The 14169-nt window shown below is 35.8% G+C and overlaps 1 protein-coding gene across 2 annotated transcripts in view; it reads left to right on the top strand.

The window, feature by feature from the left end:
• Nucleotides 1-14169, top strand: part of LMBRD1 (LMBR1 domain containing 1) — a 114306-nt gene that overhangs the window by 56899 nt on the left and 43238 nt on the right. For both annotated transcript variants that reach the window (XM_058734372.1, XM_058734374.1), the window contains 2 exons: nucleotides 361-486; nucleotides 5692-5844. In XM_058734372.1, coding sequence (XP_058590355.1) covers nucleotides 361-486; nucleotides 5692-5844 — 279 coding nt within the window. The remainder of the gene's footprint in view (nucleotides 1-360; nucleotides 487-5691; nucleotides 5845-14169) is intronic.

Here is a 14169-nt window from a genome sequence, read left to right as displayed (position 1 = left end):
CCCATGTACCATGTTCTTCAGTGACTATAATCCTTTACAACTGCTTACTCTGCAGTTGCCCTTTTTTTTTTTTTTTAATTTTATAAAGAGAGAGTACATGCGAGTGGGGAGAAGGACAGAGAAAGAGAGAGGGAGAATATTAAGCAGCCTCCACGCTCAGCATAGAGCCCAGCATGGGGCTTGATCCCACAACCATGAACTTGGTCATGACCTGAACTGACATCAAAGTCAGACGCTCAACTGATTGAGCCACTCAGGTGCCCTGGCAGTTGCTTTAAAGGATCTTTCCCCCTCAAAATTGTGTATAATTGTGTGTAAAATAGTGGTACTAAAAACACATTTTAATTTTGTTTCTTTTAGGCCTATGGCATGTCTGCATTACCTTTAAATCTGATAAAAGGCACTAGAAGTGCTGCTTATGAACGTTTAGAAAACACTGAAGACATTGAAGAAGTGGAGCAACACATACAAACGATTAAATCAAAAGTAAGTTAGTATTTTATTGTAATTGGGAAGCATAAAAGTACATTGTCTTTGTGCTATTTTCTGATATGACTTAGATATTGGCAATTGCATATTTTTGACATTGTTTGAATTTTTTTGCAACATATCCTTAAGAAACTATGTCCTTAGTTTTAAAATTTGTCTTCTGTGAAATGCAAAACATTGACAATTTGAGAATTTCTATCAGTGTTCAAACAACTAAAAAACAAAAATTCTTCTCAGGTATGAACAGGACCTTGCTTATCCCACATATACTGATTACATGTGTAACATCAGATTTTACTGTATCATTTATGTTCAAGTTTTACGTACTAGTGGAATAAGCTAAAAGTTACATGTAACCACTTGCCAATTAAATGTACTTCTAAAAACACAATGAAGTTTTTCTTTCTCTATCACCTTCAAGGAGCAGATAAATATTATCTATAGACCATAGTAAAAAATGGAAAGTTTTCTGAATTATTCTACTAAACTAGCATAATCCTGATATAGAAACCAGATGGTAATTGCACACAAAAAGGGATATATATATGTACTGATCTCTCTTATGAACATAGAAGCAAATGTTATAAAGAAAATATTAGCAATTCAAACCTATGCTATAATAGAATATGTTGTAATTATCAGATTAGGTTTATCATAGAAATGCAAAGTCTGACACATTAGAAAAATCTATTAGAATAGTTTAATATGTTGATAAAGAATGAGAAATATTAGCATCTTAATAGATGCTAAAGAATATTTAGTAAAAGTCAATTTGTAGTTATTTAAAAAGAAGCCTTACCCACTTGTTGGGATGAGTACTGGGTGTTGGATGGAAGCCAATTTGACAATAAATTATATTTATAAACAAACAAAAAAGAAGCCTTACCAAATTAGAAGAAAAGAAAGTACTTAGGAAAGGAAACCTGTAACAAGCCTCATACTTAATGATGAATGAAACATTCCCATTCAGGACAGTGCAGTCAGTATCACTGTTGCTTGTTAGCATTTTCGTGGAGGTGCTAGTGAGGTAAGAAAGATTGCAGGTATAAACATTGGAATGAGAGAGTGAAAACAAGGGAAATATCCTTTATTATTTGCAGATATCATCTACCAAGAAAATCTGACAGAATCAAAGAGTCAGGGTTAGGGTTAATTAACCCTGATTGTTGTTTATTAATTAACCTTAATTAGGGCACCTGGGTGGCTCAGTCGGTTAAGCGCCCAACTTCACTCAGGTCATGATCTCACAGTTTGTGGGTTCAAGCCCCGTGTCAGGCTCTGTGCTGACAGCTTGGAGCCTGTTTTGGATTCTGCGTCTCCCTATCTCTGCCCCTCACCCACTCATGTTTTGTCTCTATTTCTCTCAAAAATAAATAAACATTACAAAAAATTTAAAAAAATTAACCTCAATTAATTATTAATCAAATTAATAGAACTAATAAGAGTTCATCAAAGTGCCTGGATACAAACATGCAGAAATCATGAACCACTTGGAGGATGTAATAGGAAATGATCTCATTCACAATAGCTGTAAACAGTAAAATAATAAGAAATGTCAGAATTTTCCTGATAGAAATTATAAAATCTATTGAAATACATAATAGAAGACTGAAATAAATGGAGAACTTCCTCAGTTCCTGATTGGAAAGATTCATTATTGTAGAGGTGACAGTTGTTCATAACTTTAGGTGGAAATTCAGTGTAATCATAGAAGACAGAGAAATTTTCATAGACCCCCCTACCATAGAGTAAAACAATCCTGAATTCAAATCAAATACAAAACTTAAAAAACATTAGGAGAAAGTGAAAGTAAAGTTTTTTCTTCGTGTATAGAAGACCTTTCTAAACGAGGCACACAAAAATCCCAAATGCTGATTGAGACATTGGTGAGTTTTACATTTTTATGTTCTAAAATTTATGTACCCAAAAAGTACCACCAAAAAGGAAGTTAAAGAACCAGCAAAAAAAGTGTGAGGAAATAATCTGCAGTATAGGTTATATATAAAGAACATCTTCCAGTCAGTAAGAAAAAAGGACAAGCATTACATAGAAATATTGAACAAAAGACCCAAATAGCATTTACTGAAGGAAAAACTATCCAGTGAAAGTTATAAAATGATGCTTCAGCTCTTTAGTAGTAAGTAGGTTGACCAAGCATCCTAGTTCACGTAGGACCTGAGAGATTTTCCAGAACATGGAACTTGCAGTACAGAGACCAGGATGGTTGGTCACCTTCATAATCAGAGATGTGCTAATTAGAAGTACTCATTATATATATATATATATATATATATATATATATATATATATATTTATTAAAAAAAATTTTTTTTTAACATTTATTTATTTTTGAGACAGAGAGAGACAGAGCTTGAACGGGGGAGGGTCAGAGAGAGGGAGACACAGAATCTGAAACAGGCTCCAGGCTCTGAGCTGTCAGCACAGAGCCCGACGCGGGGTTCGAACTCATGAACTGTGAGATTGTGACCTGAGCCGAAGTCGGACGCTTAACCAACTGAGCCACCCAGGCACCCCTATATTTATTTTTTTATCTTTTAGAAATCTTTAACATTTTTACCTCTGTCAGGTATTAATGAGATTTGGGGCATAGATACACTGTTTGTGGGAATGTAAAGTCTACAGCTTTTTAAAGAAAATTATGTGATATGACATGTACATATACAAACAAACACACCCGTTAGTAAAGTTTAATCCAGCAGCTGATGTCTAGGAATGTATCCTACTTCATTATATAAGGATGTTTATGCACACTGTTAATGCACACCCTCCCCTTCCAAAAGAAAACAGTCTAAGTGTTCAAAAATAAAGTATTTATTAAGGTACCATGGTATAATGTGGTGTGCAGTGATAAAAAAGAATGAGGTAGATTATCAAATCAGTCTCTCAGTTCAAATTCTAGCTCTCCTTATCATGCATATTATAGTATCTGTGAGCCTTATTTTCCTCATCTAGTAAATGGGTATACTAGTACTACCAACTTCAAAATTTTGTTCTGAAGATTTAAGGAGAATAAATGTAAGGGAACAGATAAGTTTTAGGCACAAGAAATGTGCTCAAGAAATGTTAGCTATTACGTATAACAAAAACCATATGTTATATTAGCATATATGAATGCATATAAATCCATAGAAAATGTGTGTAAGGATACTGATTTACTCTAATGGTGATAACAATACGAAAGGGCAGTAGTACTTAATGACAGTGTGAAGGGAAGCTTTCTTTCACATTTTACTTTTTTTTGAACAAAGGCTATGTGTTCATATACTTTATATGTATATTTTTTCCAGATGAGATAATTAGTTGCCGAGTTTCTTTAAATATATATTTTTTAACGTTTATTCACTTTTTGAGAGACAGAGACAGAGTGCGAGCAGAGCAGGGGCAGAGAGAGAGGGAGACACAGAATCCGAAGCAGGCTCCAGGTCCTGAGCTCTCAGTACAGAACCCGAAGTGGGGCTCGAACTCACAAACCAGGAGATCATGACCTGAGCCACCCAGGCATCCCGCTGAGTTTCTATCCTGGTGTTTGTTTCTCTAACCAATATTCTTCTTATCTTGGTTTGGTTAATAGGCAAAGCAGAATGGACTTCTGTCTTTTACTCCACTGAAATATTCACCAAATAGGCAGATAACTTGGATTTATTTTCAGTGGACCCTTAAATCAGTTTACTAATTTTTTTTTTTTTTTTCTGAAATAGTGAAAGCCAGCTGTTAAATAAAACTACTTTATTGCTGGTATCCTTTGGATAATAGAATGGCAGTTTTGAGAAACACTGAATGTTTAAGGTACAAAGTACCAAACCTTTCTCATACCATATACTTGAAGTATTATTGCCTGGATCTGTCTTCTAGAAGGGAGTGTTTGTTTTATTCCTTTGTCCTTCTGAAAATACCTTTCTCCCAGGTTCCTTTTATTGAGGATACAATTTGATAGTACATATGGTATTTGACTTAAAGGAGTGAAGATAATTAAATATAGCCTCAGGTATGTCAACTATGGTCCCTGTTTGGGTAGCACCAGCATCTCCTGGGACTTTGGTAGAAATGCAAATTTTAGGCCCCACCCAAGACCAACTAAATTTTATTCATAGGGTCTAGAAATCTGTGTTTAACAAACTTTTCAGGTAATTATGCATGATAAAGTTTGAGAAGCAATATGGTAAGGTGTGGAAGAGGATGGCTCGGTCTAGAAGAGCATGGCAGTGCCATTATGTAAAGAGATCTTTATGACTGTGTAAATTTCTTTATTAAAGGATATTTGAGTGTTGTCTTCATTATTTTGATGATTTCAGGTGAGCCTGCACTGGGATACACTAGAGAGCAATTTTGTTGTCTGTGTCTTAAGAACCTACTTAAACCTAAGTAGGGCTATTAACATTTTAATATCTGATGTCTTTATATTTTAAAAATGTAGTTCCATGTAAATATGTTTCTTGTTGCTTCCAATAAAACCAAGTTTACATTTCACCTTTTTGTATATTCAGCAGTTGTCATATTACTGTAGTTTATTATTGTACCTAATTGAAGACACTTAGGGCCAGGAGAATTCAAGTGGGAAAGTGTTATCTTCGAGACCATGGAAAAGGTACTGCTCATGGTTACAGTAAGCATCACATAAACATAGGTCGATGGGAGTTTTCCGTCAGTAGGTTGGCTAAAGAAAACATGACTCATTTTGCAAAAGTACTTGGAGAATAAGAAAGTGCAAGTTCTCAGCAGTTCTAAAAACATCTGCATAGCACATACTAGTATTGCATCTCTCTGCTGATATTTGAAAGCTGTGCTGACCAAAGGGAGAGGAGGGGTAGGACCAAACATATTAAGGAATAGAAGGAGGAGCTTGGAGGTTAGGGAGAGTAATTGAGCAAATTGAATAAAGTACCATATAAAAAGGTATTTTTAAAGATATTTATGTCTCTCCACGTAACTTGACCATGTATTTGGAAAATAGGGATCAAGAAGTTCAGTATTAAATGTATATACATCTGCATTTTGATGCTGACCTTGGTTCAGAGATGTGTGTTGTCACCTAGTTGTTGTCTGTATTTTTCAGTTTGTAAATTTGCCTGAGGAATATCCAACCTAAAAAAAGCTTTTGTTGCATGATTTTCTAAATTTGATGGATACTTTACTAAGACCTTAATGGTAAAAAACTGTTTTATTTTGGTCTGTTATTTGTAGAGCAAGGATGGTCGACCTTTGCCATCAAGGGATAAACGCGCCTTAAAACAATTTGAAGAAAGGTTACGAACACTTAGGAAAAGAGAGAGGCACTTAGAATTCATTGAAAACAGCTGGTGGACAAAATTTTGTGGTGCTCTGCGTCCCCTGAAGGTAAATGGAGTTTTCAAAAATTATGTTGTCACTCTTCAGTTTATATAGACCTGTCAGAGAGAATGACTTCTCTTTGTAAAGCATTATAGCATGATACTTATGAGCATGAATTTTGAAGTTAAACTGGTTTTGAATCATAGCTCTGTCATTTGGTAGTTTGGGCAAGTTACACACCTCTGTGAACTTCATTTACTCCTGTGTAAAACAAGTATTGTAACAGAGGTGTTGGGAAATTTAAATTAGAATATAGGCAAGTAATGTGTGCTGCCAGCACATTTTTGAAAATTTGTACTTTTTTTTAATGTTTGCTTATTTTTGAGAGACAGCATGAGTGGGGGAGGGGCAGAGAGTGAGGGAGAGAAAGAGAATCTCAAGCAGACTCTGCGATGTCAGCCCAGAGTCTTGACGCTGGGCTTGATCTCATAAACTGTGAAACCATGATCTGAGCCAAAATAAAGAATCAGACCCTCAACTAACTGAGCCACCCACATGCTGCACAAGTTTGTACTTTTCTATAAATAGGAAAACTGGGACCCACTTTAGAACTCAGGTACCCTAACTGAAATTAATAGAATTTGCTTCCTTGTTAGGTGGTATGTTTCTGAAAGTATATAAAAAGGTATTATTCAGGGCAGAAAACCATTTCTTTCTTTCTTTCCTTCTTTCTTTCTTTCTTTCTTTCTTTTCTTTTTTGAAACGATCATTTGCTAGCCTTGATTTCTTCAGATTGGATAGTGGTACCTACACTTAAGGACCTAGATTGAACTAAGGGCATAATAATACAACTCTGAGTCTAAAAAGTGTCTAGAACTGCTGGCAACAGACTTCTTTATTGTCCATTCTGTATCTGGCATTTCAAACACCTGAACTTTGTATAGAACAGTATGCAGGTTGTAATTTACAAAGTGCAGCGAATAGACTGGTGTAAAGAATGTTAGGCAAGATGAGGCTCTAAAGTGGGTTTTACCTAAGTTTAAAAAAAAAATGTTTTAGAGAGCCCCATGAAAGGATTAGTTAGGTTGAGTTTTGCTTTATTTTTTTCTTATAATTAGAAAGGAAATAAGGAAATGCACTGATTGCTCATCCTAAAAATCTCCTTTTTGGAAGAGTTCTTCAAAATTATATCATAATCAGATCTATTGTGTATTACTTTTTTTTTTTTTTTAATGTTTATTTATTTTTGAGAGACAGAGCGTGAGCAGGGGAGGGGCAGAGAAGGGGAGACACAGAACCTGAAGCAGGTTCCAGGCTCTGAGCTGTTGCACAGAGCCTGATGCGGGACTCAAACTCGCAAACCATAAGATCATGACCTGAGCCGGAGTTGGACACTTAACCGACTGAGCCACCCAGGCACCCCTATTGTGTATTTTTAAACCTTCTGTTAGAATCAATTTTGTTAAAGACTCACCACTCTTTTTTTGCAAGGTGATTGTCTTAGTAATACCAAAGGTGCTAAAACCCTCCTCAACCTTATCTTCTTCTTTTTTTTTTTCTCCTCAACTTTATCTTAATTCTAAATTTTTTATATGGCTTCTTTATAAATATTTATAACCTGGTCTCTAACATTAGCTGCCTTGATTTAAACATGCTCTGTCCTATTTCACTGAACCTAGTTTAGAGGGATTTTTAAATCAACTTTATTAAGTGTGCAGATTGATTTTGCCAACTATGTAGATATAGAAGACCCACATCACTTCAAAAACTACCCCATGTCTTCCTGTCTCCCACTGAACTCAGACCCCAGATGACCATTGATGTCCTTCTGTCATTATGGTTTAGTTTTATGTGTTGTATTATTTCATATAAATGGAATAGAGTGTAGTATAATCCTTTTTCTGGCTTCTTTGGTGCAACAAAATGTTTTTGAGATTTGTCTATGTTGCATTTTTTTTTTCAGTAGTTCATTCTGTTTTATTGCTGGGTAGTATCCCGATTGGTGTCTATGTTACAGTTGGTTTATCCACTCACCTTTTAGTGGAGATTTGAGTTATTCCCAGTTGGAGATTATTATGAATAATGCTGATGTAAACATTTGTTGTAGATGTGTTTTCATTTCATTCATTTTTCTTGGGTAAATAACTAAGAGTAGAATTTCTGGGTCTAATGTTTAATGTATGTTTAACTTTCTAAGAAAGTACCAAAGTATTTTCCAAAGTGGTTGTACCATTTTTTTTTCCCACAGCAATGTGAGATTTCAGATTGCTTCATATCCTTGTCAGCTCTTATATTGTAACTGTTTGTAATAGTTATTCTGATGGCTGTATAATAATATTTTATTGTGGTTTTGATTTGCATTTCCTTGGTGACTAATGATATTGAGCACTTTTTGTATTCTTATTGGCCATTTGTGTATTTTCTCTAAGAGTTTTTTAAGTGTGTTTGTTTATTTTGAGAGAGATAGAGACAGTGTGCGTGTAGGGGAGGGGGAGAGAGAGATCCGCAAGCAGACTCTGTGCTGACAGCCTGGAGCCCAACAAGGGGCTTGAACTCATGAACCGGGAGATCATGACCTGACCCAAAACTGAGAGTCAGCTGCGTAGCCGACTAAGCCACCCAGGCACCCTTGTATATTTGCTCTAAAATGCCTGTTTAAATCTTTTGTCCATTTTTAAATTTAAGTTTTTGTTTGATGAGTGAGCTACGAATTCTTTATGTGTCCTGGATTAAATACTTTGTCAAATATATGTATTGTGAATGTTGTCTCTTTTTATGGCTTGCCTTTATGTTTTCTTAACACTGTCATTCAAAGAGATGTTCCTTAAGTTTTTATAGCAATCATTTTCTGATATGTTTTCTTCTGGAAATTTTACAGTTTAACTCATATTTTAGGTTTGTCGTCACTTTTAAGTTAATTTTATGGGATGGTATAACTTAAGGGCTTCTTTTCCATGTGGAGATGCAGTTGTTTCAGCAACATTTTCTTGTCAAGACTGTTCTTTGCTCATTGGCTTTCCTTGGTACCTTTTGCCAAATCAATTGATCATGTGCATATGTGGGTCTATTTCTGGACTTTTTCTTTTGCTCCATTGATTTATATGTCCTTATGCTAAAACTTGATTATTGGTGTGTTATATAATCAGTTGCAAAATCAAGTAGTCTAAATTCTTCAGTTTTGTTTTTCTTTTCAATATTGTTTTAGCTATGCTAGATCCTTCACATTTCAATATAAATTTTAGAATATTACAAAACGCCCACTGGGATTTCTAGTGGGATTACTTTGAATCTGTAGGGACACTTGATATTGTAAACTGAACCAGATGAGAGTTCATCCATCTGATGCACAGCAAGCAAGTAAAAACTTGATACCAGCCTATTGCAAGAAAGGCTGTTTATTGGTGTGGCACCACCCAGGATAACAGGAAGCTAATGCTTCACAGTCCTGAACTCTCCCAGTGGCTTACAGGTGAGGGTGTTTTTTTGTTTTGTTTTTTAACTTTAGAGCACGAGAGTGCAAGTGTGAGCAGGGGAGGGGCAGAGGGTGAGAGAGAGAAGGAAAGAGACAGAGTGAGACAAAGAGAGAACTTTAAGTAGGCTCCACTCAGCATGGAGTCCAACTTGGGGCTTGATCCCATGACCCCGAAATCATAACCTGAGCTGAAATCAAGATTCAGATGCTCAGCTGACTGAGCCACCCGGGGGCCCTGACAAACGAGGGTTTTTAAAGGCAACTTTTGGTGCAAAGGCCCTCCTGAGAAGGTGGACCCCACTGATTGGAGGCCCAGAAGGTCATGTTAGCAGGTGCTCTGGTGTTGCTTTGTCTGGTCTCCTGAAAGTCTTTTCCATTTCAGGAGACTTGGAATCTGAAAAATGCTTTTACTCTTTATGTTAGAGATTTCATTAGGTACATTTGGTGATTATATCTTTGTTTATAAGCTAGTGGAGTTGCATTTCTGCAGGTTCCCTGGCCAGTCCAGCCTTGCCTGGGGATGATACAACCTTTAGTGCTCATTCTTTCATCTGAGCTGACAAGATGGATGCCGGCTTATATTTTAATACTGAACCTGCCAATTCATGGACGTGAGAGCTTTCCATTTATTTATGATAAATTTCTCTTTGCAACATTTTGTAGTGGTCAATGTAGAGGTCTTGAAAATATTTTGATAAATTTACCTATATCTTTATATTTCTGTTCCCCCAAAATTTGTATGTTGAAATCCTCATCTCCAATGTGATGATATTTGGAGGTGGGGGCTTTGGGAGCTGATTAAGTCATGAGGGTTGAGACCTTATGAATGGGATTAATGCCCTAATAAAAAAGACCCCAGAGGGCTCTCTCACCCCCTCCTCCATGTGAGAAGACAGAAGATTTTATGATTTTGTTTACCTTCAATCCTGAATTATTGGCTTCTCTTAGTATGTAGAAATTTGTTTTTGTGCATTGACCTTATATCATGCAACCTGGCTAAATTTTTACTTCTAGTAGCTTTATTATAGTTTCCTAAGGAATTTTTATGTACATGAACATGTTAGATGCTTAAAGACAGTTTTATTTCTTCCTTTCCAGTGTAAGAGTCCCAATTGCTTTTTTTTTTCTTCCCATTATTGCACTGGCCCAAACCTCCTGTACAATCAATTTACCACTTATTCTTTTTGTTATATGACTGTATTATTCTTGAATATGGATCTAAATTCTTACCTTTCTTTCCTTTTCTGGGCCTAGGTTAAGGATAAGAGGAATAATTAGGAACAGTGAGGAATGAAAATAGGCATGCCTGAAGGAAAACTCTGGGGATACAAACTTAAATTGTTATATAATTGAGGGTTTAACATGATTGTGACGGGATAAACACTGCTTTTTTTTACTCAAATGAAATATAAAAATTATTATCACTTCTGTGTTTGTGCATAGTTGATATAGTTCATAAAGTGGAAGATACATGCTCTTAGTGCTTCTTAAATATTAACATCTAAGTAGTCCTAGTGGAAGAAGGTAGAGACGGGTCCACTCATCCCTCTCACTGTTCCCTACCTGCCGGAGGTGACTTACAATCCATGAGACTCTCCTGATAGAAAATTCCTTTGAAGTTATGTTCTACATCAAACTTTTGTGCTAATATTGCCTTTTAATCTGTATTCTGATCCATGTTTCTTTTATTAGAAAATGTATTGGAGGGGCGCCTGGGTGGCTCAGTCGGTTAAGCGTCCGACTTTGACCCAGGTCATGATCTCACGTCCGTGAGTTCAAGCCCCGCATCGGGCTCTGTGCTGACAGTGCAGAGCCTGGAGCCTGTTTCAGATTCTGTGTCTCCCTTTCTCTCTCTCTGACTCTCCCGCATTCATGCTCTGTCTCTCTCTGTCTCAAAAATAAACGTTAAAAAAAAAAAGGAAAAAAAAAAAGAAAATGTATTGGATTTAAATTTTTGCAAATGGAAAAATTCAGTTCTAGGATTCTATAGTTTTTTTTATGACAAAATATTATAATTTTTTTTCATAAGAGTAAATCCTCATGAGAAACCTAATGATCTTGTGGTTTCACATTGCTCTGCATTCTTAGGATATGCATACCTCATTTCAGAGGCATGGACTTTGCTGTTTCATACACTTGGTTTTGAGTCCTTGCTCTGATCCTAACCAGCTGTCTAAACTCTGTTCCTTCACCTTTCTAAACCTTAACTTTTCTCACCTTAACTTAACTCACTAATGGATTTATATACTTACCTTATTTTTGTTGTGAGAATTAAAAGAAATAATGTATGTAGTGTTAATGCCTTTTGATGTAAACAGCTCAGGAGATTGCAGCTGCTATTGTTATAGGTTTATATTTAAAATTTTTCAACTTCTTAAATGCTGCCATAGAACTCAAAGGAAAATACCCGTTTTATGTTGTAGACATTTATAAAACTAAACATCTAATTAGAATAAATTAATGGCTTCTTAAAACAACTTTCAGAGGGGCGCCTGGGTGGCGCAGTCGGTTAAGCGTCCGACTTCAGCCAGGTCACGATCTCGCGGTCCGTGAGTTCGAGCCCCGCCTCAGGCTCTGGGCTGATGGCTCGGAGCCTGGAGCCTGTTTCCGATTCTGTGTCTCCCTCTCTCTCTGCCCCTCCCCCGTTCATGCTCTGTCTCTCTCTGTCCCAAAAATAAATAAAAAACGTTGAAAAAAAAATTAAAAAAAAAAAAAAACTTTCAGAAATAATACTGAACACATTTCTATGAATACAGTCTGATGTTCGTTAACTACCTGACAGCATACTTCGAGCTTGTATAGCTAATTGGCCTGGGTAACCTATGGATTCATTAGGTTTTAAATCCAACTTTTGGTTTTACTATATATATATATATATACCTTATATTATATACATACCTCTTGTATTTACATAGAAAGTTGTAAATACATGTTCATAATTATATCACAGATTTTTTGAGACTTTTTAAAAATTGTGGTAAAATGTATATAAAATTTACCATTTTAACCATTTGTAAGTATGCATTCCGTGATACTAACCATGGAACATTCACAACATTATGTAACAATCACCATTATTCATTTCCAGGACTTTTTTTCATCTCAGAAACACCACACCCATTAAACAAGAATAACTCCCCATTCCACACCCACCCCCAGCCCATATCCCCTGATGACCTCTGTCCTGCTGTCTCTGCCTGTTCTAGGTACATCATATAAGTGGAATTATTACTGTGTTCGTTTGTGTATGGCTTATTTCAAATTGCATAATATCTTCAAGATTTATCCATGTTGTAGATGCATCAAAATTTCATTTCTTTTTAAGACTGAATTACATTCTGTTGTGTATGTAATCTACATTTTGCTTATCTATCTGTTGGTGCACATTTGGGTTGTTTCCAACTTTTGGCTATTGTGAATAACACTACTGCGGTAATTGGTGTTCAAGTATCTGTTTGAGTACCTGCTTTCAGTTATTTTGAGTATATACTTAGAAATGGAATTACTGGATGACATTTCCGTTTTGTGTTTAGTTTTTTGAGGAACCTACAAACTTTTTTTTCACAGCGACTGTACCATTTTATATTTCCACCAGAAATGCACAAGGGTTCTAATTTCTTTCCATCTTTGCAAACACTTATTTTCTGTTGTTTTGATAATAACCAACCTTATGGCTGTGGAGTGATACCTCATGGTGGCTTTGATTTGCATTTCCCTAATAATTAGTGATCTTGAGCATCTTTTCATTTGATTATTGGCTATTTGTGTATTTATTTTCTTTGGAGAAGTGTTCACTCAAGTCTTTTGTCTGTTTTTAAATTCTTTATGTTTTATTGTTGTCAACTTGTAAGGGATTTTTTTTTTAGTAGTCTGAATATTAATCCCTTATCAGATATAGGATTTGGAAATACTATCTCCCAACCTTGGTTTGTCTTTTCACTATGTAGATAGTGTCCTTGATACACTAAAGTTTTTAATTTTGATGAAGTCCAATTTATTTAATATTTGTTGTTGTTGTGGCCTGTGCTTCTGTGTCATATCCAAAAAATAATTGCCAAGTCCAGTGCCATGAAGATGTTTCCCCCTTTTTATCCCTAGAAGTTTAATAGTTTCACCTCTTAGGTTTAAGTCTTTTTAACTATGTTGAGTTAACTTTTTTATATGATTAAGGTTAAGGGTCCAATTTCATTCTTTTGCATTTGGATGCCCTTGACCCAGCACTATTTGTTGAAAAGACTGACCTTTTGGTCTTGACACTATCGTCAAAAATCGATGGATCATATATGGGAGAGTTCATTTCTGGGGTCTATTACATTAGTTATATATCTGTCTTTATGACAGTACAAAGCTATTTTGATTATTGTAGCTTTGTAGTAAGTTTTGAAATCAGGAAATGCAAGTCTTGTAACTTTTTCTTTTGTAAGATTGTTTTGGCTATTTGGGGTTTTTTGAAATTTCATAGGAGTTTTAGAATGGGTTTTTCTGTTTCTGCAAAAAAAACCAGAAAATAAACCAAAAAAATTGTAATTTTGATAGAGATTGCATTGATTTTGTAGATCACTTTTAGTAGTATTGTTATTTTAAAATTTTTTTTTTTCAACGTTTTTTATTTATTTTTGGGACAGAGAGAGACAGAGCATGAACGGGGGAGGGGCAGAGAGAGAGGGAGATACAGAATCGGAAACAGGCTCCAGGCTCCGAGCCATCAGCCCAGAGCCCGACGCGGGGCTCGAACTCACGGACCGCGAGATCGTGACCTGGCTGAAGTCGGACGCTTAACCGACTGCGCCACCCAGGCGCCCCAGTATTGTTATTTTAATAATACTAAGTCTTGAAGTCCATGAACATGGCATGTCTTTACATTTATTTATGTCTACTTGAATTTCTTTGAGCAGTGTCTTGTAGTTTTCAGTGGATAA

The sequence above is a fragment of the Neofelis nebulosa genome, chromosome 6 (assembly GCF_028018385.1).
Source record: "Neofelis nebulosa isolate mNeoNeb1 chromosome 6, mNeoNeb1.pri, whole genome shotgun sequence".
In the NCBI taxonomy this organism is placed as follows: Eukaryota; Metazoa; Chordata; class Mammalia; order Carnivora; family Felidae; genus Neofelis; species Neofelis nebulosa.
This window is presented reverse-complemented; position numbering and strand designations above follow the sequence as displayed.